This window comes from Nycticebus coucang, chromosome 8, assembly GCF_027406575.1.
Source record: "Nycticebus coucang isolate mNycCou1 chromosome 8, mNycCou1.pri, whole genome shotgun sequence".
In the NCBI taxonomy this organism is placed as follows: domain Eukaryota; kingdom Metazoa; phylum Chordata; class Mammalia; order Primates; family Lorisidae; genus Nycticebus; species Nycticebus coucang.
Genome location: NC_069787.1, coordinates 54,604,354 through 54,627,445, shown reverse-complemented (window position 1 = coordinate 54,627,445; position 23,092 = coordinate 54,604,354). Strand labels below are relative to the sequence as shown.

Below are 23,092 nucleotides of genomic sequence, written 5' to 3'. Positions count from 1 at the left end.
TTTATGTAGGAGGATGTTCTCCAGATCTATACAAATAGATATAAAGTCTTCATAAGCACCATATAAAGTCTGTGGTGCTTCTGGATCTCCCAGGATAGCTTAGTTGTGGAATTATGAGTTTGGAATATATTCCAAGTGCAGTGGGAAGGCAGAGGCAAAGCCAGGGAGTGGCATGATTTATGATGTTTCATGCCATTCCAATTTGTGGAACAATTAATTAGTTTCATTTTGACCTACATGGATTTTCTGTTCTGCGTAATTTAACGGCTTTACACATTTGAGTGTGCCTTTTTTCCGTGGTGTTGAATCTGTAAGAAGAGACATATCCGTGAACAAATAACTGTCACCCCTTGATTTCCAGAGGTCATAGAGAAGCAGTGAGGGGGCTTTCAAACCATGCACATGCCAGGCCCTCTGGTGGCCATCAGCCTGAAGCTTGGAAACAGGTTTGTTTCAGGAGCCCTCGTATCAGCAGAAGAGGATTTTTATGGTATTGGGGCCAATCAGCAAGCCTTTGGGTGCATGCTTTTGATTCAGGGCCTGTGCCAAGCATTGTGCTGAATTTTACAGATTCAAATATGAATGAACCAGGGGTCCTGCCTTCCCCTTTCACTCCTACTCCTTTAAATGTGGTCGTGCACAAGCTCCATAGTGTGGTGTTCGTCACAAAAATCCAAGGTTTACAGCAATACCGGCTCCATCTCAGGGCTCCCCATATCTCCACGTTGTCCCTCCGTGTCGAGGACTCATTCCTCATGTGACTTTGCTGGCTATGACTGTGTGTGGCCAAAATCTGGTACTCAGTAAATCATCACAGAATGGGCAAGGAAATGGGGACCAAATGGACTTCTTTCTCAATTTGGCAAATACTAAAGATAAGAGACCTCATCTTTTTCTTTATTTTTTTTTAAATATCAGATTGATGTAAGAGTGCAAATGACTGGATTACATTGATTGCATTTGTTAAGTAAAGCCCAAGTTGTTGTTGTGCCCCTCACCCATCAGGTGTGCCACATACCCCTACATTGTGCCCATTAGGTGAGAGCACACCAATCTCTTCCCTCCTCCCCTCTTTCCCCTTCCTTGTTCATCCTCCTCCCCACTTGAGTGTAGTTGTATTTTTCCTCTCATGTGGGCACATGGCTGTTCATCTCCTAGATTCATATTAGTATTGAGTGCACTGGATACTTGCTTTTCCATTGTTGTGATATTTTATGTAGGAGCATGTTCTCCAGATCTATACAAATAGATATAAAGTCTTCATCTTTTTTATGGCCGAACAATATTCCATGGTATACATATGCCATAATTTATTTATCCATTCATGGGTTAAGGGGCATGTGGGTTGCTCCATACCTTAGCATTGTGAATCGAGCTGCGATAAACTTTGTAGTGCACATGTCCTTATGATAAAATGATATATTTTTTTTCTTCTGGGTAGTTACCTAGTAAAGGGATTGTGGGATCAAATGGAAGGTCTACTTTTAGCCCTTTGAGGATTCTCCATATTTCTTTCCAAAAAGGATATTAGTTTGCAGTCCCATCAACAGTGTCAAAGTGTTCCCTTATACGCTGGCATCTACAGCTTTGGAAATTTGTGATGTGGGTTATTTTCACTGGTGTTAGGTGATATATCTCAGGGTGTTTTTGATTTGCATATAAGAGACCCCATTTTGATTCACCAAAGATCCATTTGATTTTAATAGTCCAAAATAAAAAAGATATATAAGACAAGGGTTTTAAACCTGGGATCCAGAGATTTCTGGGAAATCTGGGTCTGGGCTTTGGTGAAGGAAGTACCCCCAAACCTCATGAATACTGTCTGAAATTTTGAATGTATAGCCTTGAGAATTTGGATGGGAGAGATCCATAGCCCCTGCCAAATTACCAGTGTATCCTATGACTCTCCAAAGGTTAATAGAAGTTATACCTCTAGTGAAACTCTGATTATGTTAGGGACTATTAATCCCATTATTCCTGGTAGTCACAGACATCAGTGGTGGCTTGTCAACACCCCCCCCCCATCCCAAACACATACACACACTACCTAGGAAAAACCGCCTTCTTTACCTAAGAGCACATTTCCTCTTTAACAAAATCTCTGGGCAGGATGAGGGAAGTGTCTATGGACTTAGCTTCTCCCCTTGGCTCACTTTCTTTAGTTTTATTGCAGCAAGTTGTCTGAAACACAAGTGGGATGCAAATCTAGCTAACTGAATTCATTGCTTCAGACCTTTCCTTTCATCTGGTATTATCTCATTTGCTGTGGATCACATGAGAGGGATGGGTGGAGGATCCCACATTCAGGTGGTGAAAGCACAGCTCAGTGGGTTTAAATGACTTGCTCAAGATTGCCAAGCCAGTAAGTGGACCCACCTGGAACCCAAGTCGCCTGATTGCTGGTTGTTTTAAGGATACCTGGAATTTGTTTTAATTGAGTATGGTAAGGCACACAGACACGAAAATGATTGTCATGAAGGACAAAATTTATATTCTGCATAATATATTGTTTTTCTAGAAGCAGGAGGTATACTACATGGAAGGAAGCACCAAGGCAAGATGAATGGGCAGAGAGGGAAGGAACTAGAGGGCAGAAGCCTTATTGTGGTTTCCTTGGAAAGAAAGACACCAGCCAGGTTTAGGATTGGATAGTCAATATCTCAGTGGACAGTGGGGTGTAGAGTCTGTCCCTACTTGTCTGATACCTGGCCTGGGATAGCTGGGTAAGTTAAGTAATGACCCACAGCTTGAGAGCCTGGTGAAAGGAGGTAGATGAAGGTGGATGGAGGCATTGTTTGGCTGGTTTGTATATCAAAGATCCACTTATAGGCAAGTTGCTTGGTATCTCCAGAAATTAGCTAACCTTGGGAGGGACAGTCCCTCCAGGGTCAGCAAGGTCCCAGATATCAGAGCAATAATAATGGAGAAAATCAAAAGACATAGCTGATACACTGGCTCTGTCCCCTGACTGAAGTCTAAGGAGCTGGACAGTCTAATGAATTGCATCACACACCTTGGAGGATGTTTGCAGCCTGACTTCTTAGTGCTCCATTAAGTTGTATGTAATATCCTGTTACTCTGCACCAACCCCACCCAGGTCAGTCTCTGGGTGACCAAGAGACACCTATCTCTTTCATCTTGACAGAACACGTGGCCATAAAACTGAACTTTCATTCCCCTGGCCAGAAGATTACAAATGACAATTTTCTTTTTTCCTGAATATTTTCAATACCACACATGAGGTATCAGGCATTTGTGCTTGGGAAGAAGATTATACAGACTCTTAGAGCATGGCTAAAATGACAGTCCATTTTTCATAATGATCTATGATATTCATTTGTTGAAATTTTTATTACTTTTGTAATTCAATTTATCCCATTTTATTGCTGCTCAGGGCAGTCCTACCTTGGTTGCCTCTCTTGTCCTTCTGGATAAGAATGTTTCTTCTTTTATTATGAGCATGATGGCTTCTAGATTAAAGCAGCCTGCTCACTATAACTGTTGCCTTTGGAGTCCAGCTTCTTTGAGCCTATCTCTGCTCTCGTAGAATTCTCATAAAGATATGTATTGGCAATGATTTATGGAACATTTTTGCAGGTAATCAGATTCTATCCAGGCTTCATCTGCTCAGAGATTAAAAATTTTATTCAGAAATTCTCTGCATACTAGAAATCATAGAAATGAGCCATAATAATAAAAGTTGGTTATGAATATCTTTTGTGAAGGTATAGATTAAGAACATATTCAACAGCATCACAATGACTTTAAAACATAAAGCTATCTGGAGACCTCTTTTTAAAGCTGAAGTCATTCATCATTTTGAGAAATCCTAGAGGTGTATTAGGGAATAATTGAGTTGGGCAGTGAGAGAGGAGGGGCACATACAGGTGAGAAGACATGAAGGTGATTCTACACGCCTGATGTGGAGGCTGCCACTTTGCTGAATTAAAATTTAGAACCCGTGAATGTGGGCACACATGGGTACTGGAGAATTATGGTAGCAAATGTTGTTTATACTTGCAGTCCATGTAAATTGCATGTTTTTTAAAGGTGGAAATAATTGGTTTGTTTTAAAATCAAAGTTTGCCTCCTTTTTCTCTAAAAGTATAGACTATGTATTCTGAGGCTCCTCCATGCCCTTTGGCCCCCCAACCCTTTCCTCCTCACCTGGAAGCAAGAGTGGGATCATGGCAACTTGAAGTAGCAATGCCTCCAGTATGCACATGCAGCTCAGCAGTTGCAGATAGCTGGGTCAGATATGCCCTCTCTTGAGGAAGGAAGAAAGTGTAGTTAGCTGATTCCTCTGGCCAAGTCTGGCTGGTGTCTGACATTCCTGCCTTCTTAGAGCAATACAAACTTTTTTAAAAATGCCATTTTGATCCAGCTTCTCTTTCTGTTTTAACCACTGGGTTATCAACTCCTTGAAGTTTAACCTTGATCTTTAGCAATATGTAGAAGCAGCTGTACGGGAAATGGCTCAAATGATTTCTTACTCCCAGTCCTACTTGCCTTCACTCAGGCCTCCTCTTCTTGGTGGTAATTTTTAGCTTTTGACCTTAGATCATCTGTGTCAAACCCACCGTGAGCACTTTAAGCAAAAGTAGGTCCCTGGGCTACTTTGTCTGAACCTCTAGAGCAGCAGTTCTCAACGTGTAAGTCGTGACCAATGAAAATACATCCTGCATATTAGATATTTACATTACAATTTATAACAGTAGCAAAATTATAATGATGAAATAGCAACAAAAATAATTTTATGGTTGGGGGTCACCACAACATGAGGAACTGTATTAAAGGGTCGTGACATTAGAAAGGTTGAAAACCACTGCTCTAGAGGGTGGTGCTGCAACTCCATCTTCAACATGTGATTCAAGGCCCCTGGGGAGGCTGAGCTGTTGTTATCTCTGACTTGGAGCATCGGAGCAGCCCCTGACTCAGTATCTCTGTTTCTTCCCTCTCTACGGCTGTGGCTCTCAAACCTGGCTGTGTGTTGGCATCTGCATGGGGAATGAAAAGGTGGGCCCTGCCTCTACAAGTTCTGATTTAATTGTTCTTAGATGGGACCAGGGTACTCGGGACTGTTATGTACATCACAGGAAAATGGAATGGGCAGCCAAGTGGAGCACAGCTGTCTATGGCTTGGTCTCTCACTGCAGCCAGCATGACTCTTTTATATTCTCTATCAGCTCATGTCGAGCTTCTACTCAGTCCTTCCTGTGGCTTCTGTTTTTGTTGCGAAAAAGGTCTATGAACAGTGCCAAGTTCATCTCCTACAGCCTCTCCTAGGTGACTCCAGTCCATCCACAATGGCCTCTTCAGGATCTCAGAGACTTGGGACCTTTTTATTCCCCTTAACCTGGAGCACTTTTCCACATTAGCCACGTGGCTTGTCCCTTTTCCTCCAGCCCCATTTCGTCCAGGTCCCTGCTCAAATATCTCCTCAGCAGGAAGGCCTTCCCTTCCTCCCTTTCTAAAACAGCAGCCATCACCTTGCCCTGCTTGATTTTTTTTTTTAATCAGCATTTATTCCAACAAATAAAATGAATGATCTATATGAATTTGCCATGTATAATCTGTTTCCCTCACAAGAAAATGTAAACTCCCTGAGGGGAGAGTTTGTTTACCCACAGTCAACAGCAAATGCCCAGCACCCAGCCTGCCACTGCACGTGGTAAGCACTCAGAGGTGACATATCGTAGGTGACCTCTTGAGCTGTCTCAAAAGTGTGGTGTGTTGGTGCTCTCACCTTCATTACTGAAGGGAGCTGTGCAGGCAGCAGCTTTTTTCTAGCTGTATAATTGCCCCATTCTAACTCTTCTGGAAGCCACTTGTCTTCCCCTATTTTAATAGCTGCAAGAAGGAGAGAATATGGTCCATTTTCTTTACATACTCACACTATCCATATTCCCTGAAGGTTGGAAACCTCTCCACATTTCTGAGGGGGATTGCATCTGCGTGAGTAAAAAGTATAATCTGTTTGTATGGAAAAACTGAATTAAATTTTTTGTTTGTTTCACTTGGGAAATTTTATACTAAGTAGATTAAAATAAGTGACTTTGAACTTTGAAAGTCTGTGTCTTAACATTTTATGAAGCTTAATTGGATTTGTAGAACATTTAAAGACCATCCAAACTTAAATGAGAGATCAAAATGTACTAATAGGTTGATGTGGGCATTTTCTCACCCCCACCTTTGGGCTGCATTTACTTACATTAACTTCAGTAAGGGGTGGCTTTCCTGAGCCTGTGCACAAAGGGCTGGCTTTCTGGGGTGTTCCAGTGCATCCCAGTGGCTGCCCTGGTCTGAATGGTGCTGGAGCTTTTCCCTGTGATTGTCTGGGCTGTGCACCCGGCCTTAGGACTACCCCAGATCTGGCTCTGCTTCCTACTCCTGGCCACATCAAAGAAGTAGTAGGGTTCGAGGCAGACCAGTGAAAATTTGTCTGGTGGTGCTTGCCACGGATCCATCAGGTTGTAGAATCTGTTACTGATAGAAATGAGGAGCAGTTAGACTGTTAATTGAAAAACCCAGTTAGTTAAATCAACAGTGGAATAGCCCACACTAGAATAGACAAAGTCAGGACTTAATTTCCACCTATCATCTCTTTTTTGTGTTTGATTATCCCTGATGCGTTCATTCATCCTATGTCCTTACCAAATTGTTTAGGAAGTAGCAATGTCATTACTTTCTCCTCATTTAAAATCATCTTTAATTATTAAAGCAATACTTGTTTATTTGAAAAATGGTATAAAAATTTATGAAAGAAAAACTGTGAGACCTGTTTTAGAAAAAAAATAGGTGCTAAACCAAATTCCCCAACTTACTTTTTTCCCCTTACTAATTCACAATGGATGAGTACATAGCTGCACGATATCCTGCCAGAAGATGAATGTGCCATAAATATTTAGTCAATCAGCCATCAGGGGACACTTACGATTTAATAGCTTTTGATCATTACATGTAACGAAGGTGAACAGCCTTCGTTCTTTTATCATTATATATTTGTGAAAATGTCTAAATATGAAGTATAGGGCTTTCCGTAGGCATCCCCTCTCCACCACCTTCTGTCATATTTGTTACCTATTAGTCCCCATGGGCATTTTATTGGTTATCCCAACTATAAGATAAGTGCCTATAGGTAGAATTACTAGGCGAAAGAAGTTAAAAACATAAAATGCTATAGATATTGTTAAAATTGCTCGCCAAAATATTTCATACTTTGAAATAAAATACCTTTTCTTTTGTGATCAGTTGAAAGGCGTTTTTGTGAGGAATGCAGGGTGTGAGCCCAGTATCCCCTGACCATGTTTATTTTATAGGAAGACATGCAGCAAGTAATTTCCAGGCCTTTTCTCCTTGGATAAAGAAGTCAGCTTACTAGGAGCCAAGGACTTCACTTGACTGGAAATATTGAGCATGATTCTGATTTTCTTTCATAAGCAATGAAATAAAATACAGCCAACAACACAAATATAATAATGCCTATAAATCCCTTAGCATGGTACCTGACCCCAGGGGATGGTGCTGACTGTAGAGGCTGTGGTGGTGGTGATGGCAAGAGCAGCAGGAAGGTGGGTGGGGGACATGGTGATGGTTTTCATTATTGTGGTTGTTGTTAACACAGTTGTTTTTGAGCAGTCATGTTCTGAAGTTTGGCGCAGGCCTACTGGTTTTCCAAGTGGGTTGCCATCTTTTAAATCAGCAGCTATAGGAGTTTTGCCAGTGATTCATGGTTTTATTGTGGAGTTTTAACTATATCTCCAACAGAAAATTCAATGTGTACTGAGGTTCTTCAACTTGACAGTGGAGGAGGCTGGCACACACAGATACCTTTGCTCAAAAACTAACTGGCTGCTTTGTGTGGTGCATTGCCTATGAAGGTAGACTCAGTGTTTCTTTTCCTAAGAGCTATATCTTGTACTTAGCTAAGAGCCAGTGGAGATATGGGCTTTGGTCAGAATACTGTTGTCCCTTTAAAGAGCTTAAATTTGAAATTATAGACAAAGACTTATGAGAAAGCATGGGTCTGGTCTCAAGAGACTGGATTTTAGTTCTGGCTTCAGGGGGTACTGACTCTGGGCCGCAGAGCTGGTTAGAGTCTTCTATACTGACCAAACCAGCACCTTCAGGAGGTTGAGGGGAGACCCCAGTGCCAGAGGTTTTGGAACCTCTCTCGTGAGATCAAACCTTGATGAAGCAACTAAGCAAAACACTTCACTGAACTGGGCTTTAATCTCTCCCTAAGTTAGGGATCCTCAGCTGAGTGCTGACAGTGGCCAGGCAGAGAAGTAATTCTACATAGGAAGATCAACCATTATCACCTTTGGTCATATGAGGTACAATCTTCTCTTCCCCTGCCTCCCAAGACAAGTCAGAATCTTCCAATAGAATAAACTTGCCCTTGCTCCCAAATGTGATTCTGGTGAGAATGATGTGTCAAAAAAAACCCCCAAAAAACAGGGAGTAAAGGAAGGCCTGTGTGCCTGCCCATCTACCCAGGAAGCCCCCCTGCAGGAGCTGTGATGAATGAAAGGACAGACTTTACTGGGCACAAGGGAAAACAAACCAGCGTTGCATAGCGATAAGGTGCATTGAAACATATCTTTAAGTCAGAAAGAAACCATCACCTAACAACTAGCCATCAAGTTCTAGCATTCAAATTAATTCATAATTACCCAAATCATCATTTTTTATAGTCAGTTGTAAGCATTTATTTTTATCTGTCCTTGTTTAGGTTATAATGTTCTAAGCACTGCACTGTTACGCTGCACCAGGACACAGCAAGGTAAAGGGATCACATACTTTCCTTCTTTCCCTGGTCAAAGGGATACTGGAGAAGATCATAGCCCTAACTAGGCAGGTAGTAGTTAACCACAGTTGGGGAGGAGCAGTGGGAGCCCCTGAGCCACTAGTCTGGTTGAGCTGGGGGTCGTCACCTGGTGAAGCCTTCAGAGCCACCTATCCACTGTCAATCATCCAGTGCCACATTTTTATGGGCTTCAGTCACAGCGAGGGGGCCAAAGGCCTGCACTTGCCCCACCAGAAGAGTTTTGTTTGGACTGTGCAGTGTTAACCCACATACCATTTTAAATTTGAGTTAAGGGGTCTTAACCTTTTGGTTCCTTATTCTTTCATCTAACTCTCAACTACTATCTGGCAGGTAATTGTGCTTTGTTTCACTGAGTTCTGGTTTCATGAGAGAGAGTTGAGAGACCAATAGGAAATGAAGGAGCCAGGGCTTTCTGTGTGTTCTCCACTCTCCAGGAGCCAAAGACTCAGAAAGACTAGAGAGAATCCCCATTAGTCTCCTGGCCTCAGGCTGTGCCTCTTGTCCCTGTTAATCACCTCCTAATATTGTGCCAGACGCTACAGATGGGAAAAGACTGTCTGCAGCCTTTACTCACCACTGGGAGGAAATGTTGAGGGTCTCTTCAGTGGCATTTTTGTTCCCAGGAAGCATACATTCTGTGTTTCCTGTGTGACTGAGGAAAATGGCTGGGGATTTGCTCCTCGCCCAGCTGTGTGGCGCACGCCCCATGATGCTGCCAGTCTCCCACTTCCAGGTCCTCTCCTCTGGCATGATGTGCACACTGAAAATCAACCACCATCAGCGCCATATGGTTTAAGAGATCAAAGGCCTTAGTTTTGAATATATTTCTAGCTGACTGTACTTCAAATATCTTAAATATGCTTGTACAGATGGAAGCCTGGAGCATTAAAGAGGTAAGCACATGTGTGCGAGCCATGCACGTGGTCTGCACAGGATGGTGAACAGCAAACGCCACTCAGCCGCACGCTTGTCTCCCTTTCAGGTTCGCATCTTCACATACCTCATTGGACGAGAGGCTGCTTTTGCAGACAATCTCAAGTGGATGGCCTGCGCCAACAAAGGTGAGTCTCCCTGACGTGGTCTACTGTCAATGACTTCCCCTTGCACATACAGAATTAAGAATAGTCACAAGAAAGTAGACAAGGTTATGAATTCTAAGATGAGGTCTGGGTACTTCTAAGTGATTAGTGATAGACTCATAATGATAGATTCTTCCAAATTTCACTGTTTATAAATTTTAAGAACTTAGTCAAATGAAGTGGTTAAGGTTCTCCAATCTGCTGCTTAGTAGCTGAGTAACCTCAGGAGAATTATTATAGTAGAGACATTTGTTGTGCACCAAATATCCACATGCTCTCTTACCATGCCCAGACCCCTTACAGCTAGTTGGGGGCTCAATAATGGTTCTGGCCAATAGCCTATGAGTGAAACCAACCTGAGTCACTTCTGGTGTGGTGGTGTTTATACTGTCTTCTCCTGCTCTTGTAAACCCTGAAGTCACCTGGTTCAGGTAGTCACAAGATGCAGCAGCCTTCATCAGCCTGGGTCCCTGAGTGACCACATGGATCAGATCCTTTTCACTTCTGCCAACCCCCATGGGATATACATATGCATGACAAATAAACTTTGTGTTAAGCCACTGAGATTTCCAATTTGATATGCTCACATACCAGAACATTGCCTACAATACTAATAAACTTTAACTTGCCTCAATGTTCTGAAATTTAAAATGAGAATGATAATAATAGTTCTTCCTTTGATTATTATTTTTAATTGACAAATACAAATTGCATATAGAATGCACCATGATGTGGGATAGCTAAATCTGGCTAATTAGCACATGTGTTGCCTCACATGCTTATTATTTGTTTGTGGTGAGAACACTTAAAATCTATTTTCATAGCTATTTTCAAGCATACAATGTATTGCTATTAACTATAGTCACCATGTTTTTGTAGATCTGTTGAACTTATTCTTCCTGTGTAACTAACGCTTTGTGTCTAACTCTCTTTGTATTTATGCTCTTTTCTGCTCTTGTGAACTTTGAGTTCTTTCTTTTTCTTGTTAATCAAATGGTACACCTTGGGTGCCTACTTCAATGCTTGGACATTATAAGTGCTCAGTAATTGTAGGCTTTTTTGAATTCATAAGGTTAATCTATGATCAATTTTCTGTCACATGTCATAAACAATAGTTTGGGGAGGGAAATAACAGGCTCTTCAGTCTATAAAGGGCTTCTTTTCATTTTACACACAGCCAAGAAGACAAAGCATATCTAACAAACATATTGATGGGAAAGTCCAGACTCCTTGAGTTCAAACCCAGCCTCCACCATCCAACTGTGTGCAATTTATCATTTGGGTGGGTCTGAGTTTTATTACCTACAGAGGTAGTGACAATGCCCTCCCACTACAGATGTTGTGGGCATCAAACAAGACTATACAGATAGAGCTGGTAGCTTAGTACCTGGTACATAAGGGCCCTAAAGTATTCTCTCTGTTATGCTGATCTGTGGACCTGGGTGGTGACACATTCCCTCTGAGACTGCAGGTTCCCTGAGAGGCTTTGGCTCTGATTTCATCTTGGCTGCTCTGGCAGAGCTCAGCCTTATACCTTACTCAGAGTGGGTGATCTTTTGATGTTCGAAAAATGGGTAAATTGACAATGAGTATTAATAAAGGAAGGTGTGTCCTATTGAACAATAAATTGTTATTGATGGATTTCAGTGTTCTGTTTTTATATGGCTCTCCCAAGTCATCCTTCATGAAAGTTCTAGTGTTTGTACTTAAGTGAAGAAAAGAGGACTCAATGAAGCGTTTATGGGTTTCAGCACACAACCAGTCAGTTTTGGTGACTTAAGACAAAGCTATTTTAGTTGGAAGCAACCAAAGTTGCTCTCTAAAATTAAAAAGAGGAGTGTTTTGGAGAGAGAGCGGAGTGACTCAGAACCCTGTGTGGTAAGGGAAGCTGAGGTCTCATGAGGGACCAGGGAGATGTGTTTTAGTTTTCCCTTTCCTTCTTGGTTTCTTTTTGACCTGACCATGATATTCATCTCTGTAGACCAGTGGTTCTCAACCTGTGTGTTGCGACCCCTTTGGACTGTATTAAAGATTCATGGCATTAGGAAGGTTGAGAACCACTGCTGTAGACAGACCTTCCCTGCTATGCAAGGCACACAACTAGGAATGGCCACCCCACACCACACGTGCCTACAATCCACACAGCACATATCATGGCAAGGCACGGTATTGGAAAGGAGAATTTGTATTTTTCACTTGAGATGGACCACCAAGTGTTAATTCTAATTTCAAGTCCCTCCCCATTCTCTCCCCACGCCTATTCCGAACACCACAATGTCCAGCTTGGGCCAGTTCTCTCTACTCACTGAATTGGGTGTGGGCAGGAAAAGCCAGAGAGAACTAGTTAGTGCTTGCAGAACTCAGCACTGTGGGTAGGAGTATGAGGGAAGCTCTCAGAGAACAGGTACACAGCTGGGCTAGTAAATCTGTGCCCATCTTTCCCTTTTGGTGACATTAGCTTTATTTATGTCCTTCTATTTGAAACAGTCTTTTAAGCAACTCTCAATTTCTTCATCTGAAAAAAAGAGGGGCTGCATGGAAGGTTTTTTACATTTCTGTGACGCTCTCAAAAAATAACACATTCTACATTTGTTTTAGTTCATTGTCTGGCTTGCTTCACTAAAAGGTATCAGTAATTCTGCCTGTCTCAGAGCTAAATGTTTGGCTTTGTTTCAGGGGAAGTAAAAGAGGGACACAGGCATAGGAGAGGGAGGCTGAGGGGACCCCCGGATTCCCTCTGGGTGAAGAGGCTGTTCTCGAAATTAGTTTTAGAACTTTTTTAGCATTTGAAAACCTTGAGTGAACTAAACTTTTCCCATTTTTTTCCTTTATCTTGTGGTCTTGGGGGTAAAAAAAGGTTCCTATCCACTTTTTCACTTTTTAAAATTTTTTCCTGTGATTTTGTTATTCCTTCCACATCAGATTACAATTCTTCCCATCAGCTAGTGTGCATTTAGTCACGGGTTATTGTTTTTACCACTGTCTGTGTCCAGCTGATGAAAATTACTCAAATTGAAATCTTGTCTTAATCAACTAATATTACACCATAATTTAGTTTTAGTCATTGTTTATAAGAATCTTTGAGGCATCCTTTTGAAGAAAATTTAGTCAACCCAGAGTATTTCAGGGCCTGGCTTTAGGGTTTGTACATTCTGAGTAAAGCAGCTCAGAAAATCCAAGGAGGTGATAGCAGCTGCTTAGCTTGACAGACAGTGGGTTCCACAGTGAGTTTCCTGCTCCTCCTGTCCCCCAGGGTCAGTCCCTCTCAAAAGTTTCCAACTCCCTTATTCTTACTCTGTTGTAAATGGCCTTGGGAATAAAATGCCACTGTTTGTCCCTCTTCCAAGTAGCAATGCCATCAAAATGTTATGTTCTCATCATTTGTACCCATGTAAACATTGGCTACACATTGCGTCAGTTATGGGTTTCAACCACGTAATATCGGTGAGCAAGTATTCTTCTATGGTCATTAATTAAATCATTGTTTATAGTCTCAGACTGTTATAGTATGGAGGCAGCAGAGCAGTTTTCATCTCAAGTGACATGAGGTCCAGAGAGCCCGCCCCTAGCATATTTTTGCCTTGACTCAGCCAAGTTCTTCAGTGAAATGAACCGTTAGCATGTGGAGATCAGAGAAGAACCTGGGAGAACAGATGACAAAGGCTGTTGACTCACGGACCAGGCCTGGCCACAGAGTGACCCTTGGAGGGAGCAAGAATTTTTAGGTCCATCATGTCTACCTTAGTTCCATGGTCAAGGACCTGTTCTCCATGCAGAACCTCTTTCCTGAGAGTCTGGTAGCCATGGAGACAGTTCGTAGTGGACCTTAGATACTGTCCTCTGGAGATGAAGGTCTGGGGACATTCACATTCCCTGCAGGAGTTCTCTTCCTCCTCCAGTCTACTAGCAAAATCCAGAGAGGCCCAGAGCTCATGGGTTTGCTTCATTTATGCATAAGTAGGTCCTATTTTGAGGGGACCAGCCCTAATGAGGCAAAGCAGCAAGCCATTTTAAATACATTAAAACAATCATTGCCACTGCAGAACAGCTTGTGGCATTTAAAGCACTGTGTTCGCACTATTGCATAAACATGTGAACTGGGAGAACAGAAGAGAAGGGCTGAGTGGCCCAGATACTCTATAAAGCCATGATGACCCCTAATGTGCAGTGTGCCAAGATTTTGAATAAACACTGGATGATTCTCCTACAAAAATCACAGTTAATGGAGTGTTTTCCAGCTGTGCAAATAAAGCAGGGCCTCCGTATTTGGGTTTCAACCCATCAGTCATTTTTAGGGCCAATGGAAATGCCGAACACGGCTCTCTTCCGTGCCTGCTTAGCTTGTCCCTTTTTGATGGATTAAAGGTCATTCTCTCTTTATTTGAAAAAGAACTAGTGGCCTGAGCCTTTCTGTGAAGTCTAGGTCCCCAATCTTTTTCCAATAAAAAATTCTAAATCTCACTGTACTTTTCCAAGTGCTGTGTCCCCAAAAGATAGCTTCAGATTTCTGAGGCCTGAATGGTTATAGGCACAGTAAGGAGAAAAGTGGGAATTAACTTTTTTTGTTATTTTAGGAAAGATGGAGGAATGCAAAAATGGCCGTTATTTGATACCTTCCTGAAATTTTTTGTGTACATTCCTTAGAACATGAGAATTTGAATGGTGATGAAGATGAAGATGGTGATACCTGCTGTGGTGGTTAATAGCAACTAAGGTTGACAAGCTGCTTACTAAGTGCAGGTGTGATCCAAAGTGCTTTTGCGTGTTGTCTCTTTTGACTCTCATAAAAGCTGTATGAGGTGTTTGTTGTAATTATCTTTATCTACAGAGAAGGAAACTGAGGCTGAGGGTGACTGGCACCTTGAGCCAGGTTACTGTCTAGCAGGTAGCAAGGATGGGATTCAGGCCCAGTCCTACCTTGAAATCTTCACCAGGATGAGAACCTGCCTGTCTTTGGGGAGAAGAAAGTTGTGATTCATAGAGGACTCTGATGTGCCTCTCATCAGATGAGATAACTTAGCAAAAGAAAACTAGACTTCACCACATCATAGCTAATAAAGATGAAGCTGGGATCTATACCCAGCCTGGGAGTTCTGAAAAAGGTACTGCCTTCACTTGCATAGCACTGTGGTCGGTCCTGATGTTTTACGGTGGGGATGTGAAGTCTGTAAGAGATCAGACTAGCAGGAGACCCTAGCAAGATGTGGCGGGGTACAGCATCCCTGCTTCCACAGTGCATACCTTTAGGTTGTTTTTTTTCTTGTTATTTTATTTTTAACATGGAATTACAGAAATTAAAATGCAATGATAGTCACAAAGGAAAAGTCATGTAGCTGAATCTGAGGCTTGAGCCCATTCTGACGGCTTCATTCAGGAGTCCTTTTCTCCATAGAGGCCACTGGGCTCATTCTGTCCTCTTTCATGGACATGTGCTCTTCACCTTCAGTGCTCAGTGGGCAATTTGTGTGTGTATGTGTAGTTTTTCTCTGTCATCTGGCCATAATGCAGTGGTATCATCATAGCTCACAGCAAGCTCAATCTCCTGGGCTCAAGCAATCCCCCTGCCTCAACCTCCCAAGTAGCTGGGACTATAGGTATGCACCATCACATCTGGCTAATTTTCTATTTTTGTAAAGATGGGGTCCTGGTCTTGCTCAAGCTGGTCTCAAACTCCTGAGCTCAAGCAATCTAACTCCCTCAGCCTCCCAGAGTGCTAGGACCATGGGCATCAGCCCCCATGTCCTGCCCCAATAGGCCTCTTGCTCATTCTTTGTGGAGGTCAGAGAAGATCTAGAGAGAGGAAGCTATTTATAAGTTGTACATTTTCCTCTAGATCTAAGTGCCTATTTAGTAGTATGTGATATTGACAGGGAGGAGGAAGATGAAACAATAAAGTATTGTGAGAGTCTTCCAAGAACACTTATTTCATGGGGAAGGCCAATCAATGAAGTCAGACTATCATATTCACTGCCCTCTCAAAGCTTATCTACACCCCAGTGCCCTGGAAGGATTGAAGTCTGGGCACTGCCTCTCAGTTTTCATCCTTCTTTAAGAGAGTGAAGACTCTTTGGAAAGGCTCAAAGAAAACTAAACCCATCACAACAAAGGTGGATGGGTAGACAAGTAGCGTCCACCTATTGAGAATAGATCCTAGAGCCCTCAGATCTTGTATCACTGCAAAACAGAATGTTACATGAAGTGCCAAAGGGGCATTTCACACCAGTGTAACTTTGAGACAGTATGGAAATGAACTCTTCAGTAGGACTGAAGGAAGGGTGGTAAAATCTCAGGAATACAAAGCTTTGGGCTGCATATGGTTTAATCACACTGAGAAGCTATAACCCAGAGTTCATGGAAGGAGCTCTGCCAGGGAACAAGGTAAATAAATTGATGTTATATAGAAAAATGAGCAGACCATTTGTAATAGGGGGCTAATTTCAGCATTAATTACTCCTTGGTAATTACCAAATGATTGCTGATTCTGTTTTCATACATGATCTATGAAGTCCAAAAAGGCACATTTAAAAAGAGTAACCATTCAAAAGCATTAACAGAGAGACAAAAAGGAAAAAAAAAAAAAAAGAGGGAAGGGGAGGGAAAGTGGCCAGCTCAGAGAATGCAGAGGGAAAACAAGGGAAGTGTCTATGGTTACGGCCAAAGATTCCAACCCTTAGTGACTTCCTATTTTTCATCATTTGTTAACTAAAATGTATATGAAAACTTTTTTAAAAAAGACTCTTTCAAAAGGTTTTAAATTGTAATGGGCTGGGATCAAATCTGCATATGATTTGCAGCAAACATTATTAATAATATTTTTATAATTTCAGCTTTTTTTACCTTTTATATGTCTGGTCTAAATACTGAAGTATAAGTTGGAACCATGTCCTAGGTTTTGAGTGGAACTTTGGTGTTGATTATTGCACATTGCCAGGAACCTTAGAGAACAATCATGCATTTCCCCATTCTCAACCCTTTCCAGCACCATACATGAATAGTACATTAGAGTTACACTCCTGGAGGAGGAGCTCTGAGCAGTGTTGTCAGTGGTTCAGAGCAAAGGCTTTGGAATCAAATGAATCTGGACTTGAATTGATCCAGGGAAAAGGACTGACTCTGTGAGTTTCTCTTTTTCCCCTTTACAGTGAGCACCACATGAGTTGGGCTGAGGGCCAGGCACAGAAAGGCAAGGTGAATCCCAGTATGACCTAAGTGAATGTTCCTGAATAACTAATAGCCCACATACACCCGAACTCCCCATCCTGGGGATATGATTCCTGACAAGAGGGACATGTTTTCATAACATTTCATGCAGCTAATATTCTAATGAAAGAGAACATAGTAAGCAAGTAGGTCAGAGCCCAGCTGAGGATGAATCTTCTGAAGAAGCCGAAGCAGTGTCAGTGAGAGGAAGTGAGTTCAGGTAGGACAGTGAGAGCTGACCATTCTGAGCTGAGCCTTGAGTGAGAAAATGGAACCATCCATGGAAAAACCAGATGAAGGGTATTCTAGGCAGAGGGGACAAGGCCTCAGCAAAGGCCCTGAGGCTGGAAATGAACTTAGCATAGAAAGAAGGCCAGCGAGCCAAAACAACCAGCAAGGGGAGAATGGATGGGAAGGTAGGGGCCAATTAGGGAGGGTCTTGGAGGTCAGAGTGGGACTTTTGGATTTTATTCTAACTTTAAGTAAAAGTTATATAGGATTTTAATCAGAAAGATGAGGAACTGTTGTGTACTTTTAGACAATGCCTCTGACTATGTGAGGTGCCTGGGTAAGGAGGACCTGGAGTTTGTGGGGAGACCTGTGGAAGGTCGCAGGATCTTAGAGCTTGTGAGGGAGTGGGGATGGAGCCAGAAGAACACACTGGTGGCTTAGATAGGGGGCCAAGTGAGGAAATGGTAGAGCTCAAGGATAATTATGGTTTGGACCTAACTGGGTAATGGTGCCATTTGCCAAGATGAGAAAGACCAACAGGGAGAGGGATGGATTTGGTGAGCAAAGCAGGAGGTGGTGTGAGATGCGTTCAGCATGAGAATCCTGTCAATTATCCCTGTGGGGGTGTCAGGTGTAGACCTGGTTATGGGTCTGTAGCTCTGCAGAGAAGTAAGTTTTTTGTAACTTTTCCAAACTCAATAATCAAGTCCAAATGAGAGTGATTTGTCAGCTCACTCCCTTTCCAAACGTGAAACCGTTTTTGTTTCCCACTGCCTCTCTGGCTAGTGACCCATCTCTCCCACCCACCTTCTTTTATCCATCTCCTTTATTCTCTTGACCCTGTTTTGGAAAACCCAAGTCAGAGTTTTACTATGGGCTTTGAGGATTCCATGTGAATACAGACAACCAAGAAGAACTCCCGAGAGACACTGTCTTCACAGCACACTGGGCACAGACATGTTCTACCCTGCAAAGCACTCATCTCCCTTTTAGTTTCTCCTCTGTAAAGACCATTCAGAGCCCAGGGTTTGCCTACTGAAGAAGAGATGAAATATTTTCTTTCTCGATACCCAAAATTTTACCAGACTTATCAATATTCTCTATTAATGTGAATGGCTTAAACTGTCCTCTAAAGAGGCGCAGGTTAGCTGACTGGATACAAAAACTCAGGCCAGATATTTTCTGCATACAAGAGTCACATCTTACCTTAAAAGATAAATATAGATTTAAGATGAAAGGATGGTCGTCCATATTTCAGATAAATGGTAACCAGAAAAAAGCAGGTGTTGCAATTCTATTTGCAGACACAATAGGCTTTAAACAAACAAAAGTAAGGAAGGATAAGAATGGTCACTTCATATTTGTTAAGGGTAATACTCAATATGATGAGATTTCAATTATTAATATCTATGCACCCAACCAGAATGCACCTCAATTTATAAGAGAAACTCTAACGGACATGAGCAACTTGATTTCCTCCAGCTCCGTAATATTCAGAGATTTCAACACTCCTTTGGCAGTGTTGGATAGATCCTCCAATAAGAAGCTGAGCAAAGACATTTTAGATTTAAACCAAACGATTCAACATTTGGATTTAGCAGACATCTACAGAACATTTCATCCCAACAAAACTGAATACACATACTTCTCATCAGCCCACGGAGCATACTCCAAAATCAATCACACCTTAGGTCACAAGTCTAACTTCAGTAAATTTAGAGGAATAGAAATTATTCCTTGCATCTTCTCAGACCACCATGGAATAAAAGTTGAACTCAGTAACAACAGGAATCTGCATACCCATACAAAAACACAGAAGTTAAATAACCTTATGCTGAATGATAGCTGGGTCGGAGATGAGATTAAGAAGGAAATTGCCAATTTTTTGGAACAAAACGACAATGAAGACACAAACTATCAGAACCTCTGAGATACCACAAAGGCACTCCTAAGAGGGAAATTTATAGCACTGCAAGCCTTCCTCAAGAGAACGGAAAGAGAGGAAGTTAACAACTTAATCTCAAGCAACTGGAAAAGGAAGCACATTCCAACCCCAAACCCAATAGAAGAAAAGAAATAACCAAAATTAGAGCAGAATTAAATGAAATTGAAAACAAAAGAATAATACAACAGATCAATAAATCAGAAAGTTGTTTTTTTGAAAATGTCAATAAAATAGATAAACCTTTGGCTAACCTAACCAGGAAAAAAAAGTAAAATCTCTAATCTCATCAATCAGAAATGACAAAGATGAAATAACAACAGACTCCTCAGAAATTCAAAAAATCCTTAATGAATATTACAAGAAACTTTATTCTCAGAAATATGAAAATCTGAAGGAAATTGACCAATACTTGGAAGCACATCACTTTCCAAGACTTAGCCAGAATCAAGTGGAAATGTTGAACAGGCCAATATCAAGTTCTGCAATAGCATCAACCATACAAAATCTCCCTAAAAAGAAAAGCCTGGGACCAGATGGCTTCACATCAGAATTCCACCAAACTTTTAAACAGGAACTAGTACTTATATTACTCAACCTGTTCCAAAATGTAGAAAAAGAAGGAAGACTACCCAACATATTTTATGAAGCAAACATCACCCTGATCCCCAAACCAGGAAAAGACCCAACAAGAAAAGAAAATTATAGACCGATATCACTAATGAATATAGATGCAAAAATATTCAACAAGATCCTAACAAACAGAATCCAGCAACACATCAAACAAACTATACATCGTGACCAAGTTGGTTTTATCCCAGGGTCTCAAGGCCGGTTCAATATCCATAAATCTATAAGTATAATTCAGCACATAAACAAATTAAAAAACGAAGACCATATGATTCTCTCAATCGATGCAGAAAAAGCTTTTGATAATATCCAGCATCCCCTCATGATCTGAACACTTAAGAAAATTGGTATAGAAGGGACATTTCTTAAACTGATAGAGACCATCTACAGCAAACCCACAGCCAATATCGTATTGAATGGAGTTAAATTGAAATGATTTCCTCCCATATCAGGAACCAGACAAGGCTGCCCATTGTCTCCACTGCTCTTTAACATTGTAATGGAAATTTTAGCCATCGCAATTAGGGAAGAAAAGGTGATCAAGGGTATCCATATAGGGTCAGAAGAGATCAAACTTTCGCTCTTCATAGACGATATGATTGTATATCTGGAAAACACCAGGGATTCTACTACAAAACTCTTAAAAATGATCAAGGAATACAGCAGCGTCTCAGGTTACAAAATCAACATTCATAAATTGGTATAGCCTTTATATATACCAACAATAGTCAAGCTGAAAAAAAACAGTTAAGGACTCTATCCCATTTACAGTAGTGCCACAGACCATGAAATATTTGGGAGTTTAACAAAGGACGTGAAAGATCTCTATAAAGAAAACTATGAAACTCTAAGAAAAGAAATAGCTGAAAATGTTAACAAATGGAAAAACATACCATGCTCATGGCTGGGAAGAATCAACATTGTTAAAATGTTCATACTACCAAAAACAATATACAATTTTAATGCAATCCCTATTAAAGTTCCACTGTCATACTTTAAAGATCTTGAAAAAATAATACTTCATTTTATATGGAATGAGAAAAAACCTTGAATAGCCAAGACATTACTCAGAAATAAAAACAAAGCAGGAGGAATCATGCTACCAGACCTCAGACTATACTATAAATTGATAGTGATCAAAACAGCATGGTACTGGCACAAAAACAGAGAAGTAGATGTTTGGAACAGAATAGAGAACCAAGAGATGAATCCAGCTATTTACCGTTATTTGATCTTTGACAAGCCAATTAAAAACATTCAGTGGGGAAAAGATACCCTATTTAACAAATGGTGCTGGGTGAACTGGCTGACAACCTGTAGAAGACTGAAACTGGACCCACACCTCTCACCATTAACTAAGATAGTCTCTCACTGGATTAAAGATTTAAACTTAAGACATGAAACTATAAAAATACTAGAAGAGAGTGCAGGGAAAACCCTTGAAGAAATCGGTCTGGGCGAGTATTTTATGAGGAGGACCCCCCGGGTAATTGAAACAGCTTCAAAAATACACTACTGAGATCTGATCAAATTAAAAAGCTTCTGCACAGCCAAGAACACAGTAAGTAAAGCAAGCAAACAGCCCTCAGAATGGGAGAAGATATTTGCAGGTTATGTCTCCGACAAAGGTTTAATAACCAGAATCCACAGAGAACTCAAATGAATAAGCAAGAAAAGAACAAGTGATCCCATCTCAGGCTGGGCAAGGGACTTGAAGAGAAACTTCTCTGATGAAGACAGGCGCACGGCCTACCGACATATGAAAAAATGCTCATCATCCTTAATCATCAGAAAAATGCAAGTCAAAACTACTTTAAGATATCATCTAACTCCAGTAAGATTAGCCCATATCACAAAATCCCAAGACCGGAGATGTTGGCATGGATGTGGAGAAAAGGGAACACTTCTACACTGCTTGGTGGTAATGCAAATTAATACATTTCTTTGGAAAGATGTTTGGAGAACACTTAGAGATCTAAAAATAGATCTGCCATTCAATCCTATAATTCCTCTACTAGGTATATACCCAGAAGACCAAAAATCACATTATAACAAAGATATTTGTACCAGAATGTTTATTGCATCCCAATTCATAATTGATAAGTCATGGAAAAAGCCCAAGTGCCCATCAATCCACAAATGGATTATAAATTGTGGTATATGTACACCATTATGCAGCCTTAAAGAAAGATGGAGACTTTACCTCTTTCATGTTTACATGGATGGAGCCGAAACATATTCTTCTTAGTAAAATATCTCAAGAATGGAAGAAAAAGTATCCAATGTACTCAGCCCTACTATAAAACTAATTTATGGCTTTCATATGAAAGCTATAACCCAATTATAACCTAAGAATATGGGGAAGAGGGAGAAGGAGGGGAGGAGGGGAGGATGGGCAGAGGCAGGGTGATTGGTGGGATTACACCTGAGGTGCATCTTACAAGGGTACATGTGAAACTTAGTAAATGTAGAATATAAATGTGTTGACACAATAACTAAGAAAATGCCAGGAAGGCTATGTTAACCAGTGTGATGAAAATGTGTCAAACGGTCTATAAAACCAGGGTAGGGTGCCCCATGATCGCATTAATGTACACAGCTATGATTTAATAATAATAAAAAAAAGGAACATTTTCTTTCTCATTCAAACACTGCAGCCTCCATGCAGGGAGCGATGATGACTATGGGTGTGATGTGTTCCCTATTCTCTGTTAATTCTCTTTAAGTTGCTTTCCCATCATGTCTGTAAGCGGGGCCACCAAGGATCCTTGCAAGGGTGGCATCTCTAACTCTGCTGCCTCCCTTCTGAGAGCAGTGCACGTAGGCCTCACCCCGGAACAGGCACTCACAGCCTGTCCTTGGGGGCCTTCTTTGCCCTGGGATGGGTGAGGCCCTGGCCCTAGCCTGGAGGGTGGGGCAGGCAGAAGTGACAAGGCCTGCTAATTAGCACTGTGCAGAGCTGTCATCAGGAACCCAAAAGCCACAAGGTCCCAACCTGGTTTGGGGTTGGCACACCAAATTCAAACCATCTGGCCTTTGTTTGGAAATGCTTTGGGAGGGTCTCGACCCTTTCTGGACCGTGGAAGTGCTAGTGTTTCTTACCCTGAGCGCTGCTTTAGTCACTGAGAGATTTTATAAATGCTGTAGCTAGTGCTGTTATAGAACTGGTTTCAGGGGCAT

General features: G+C 41.4%; 1 protein-coding gene across 2 annotated transcripts in view; it reads left to right on the top strand.

Annotated features, from left to right (window-relative positions):
• Positions 1-23,092, top strand: part of CACNA2D3 (calcium voltage-gated channel auxiliary subunit alpha2delta 3) — a 913,362-nt gene that overhangs the window by 574,531 nt on the left and 315,739 nt on the right. For both annotated transcript variants that reach the window (XM_053599985.1, XM_053599984.1), the window contains exon 12: positions 9,813-9,891. In XM_053599985.1, coding sequence (XP_053455960.1) covers positions 9,813-9,891 — 79 coding nt within the window. The remainder of the gene's footprint in view (positions 1-9,812; positions 9,892-23,092) is intronic.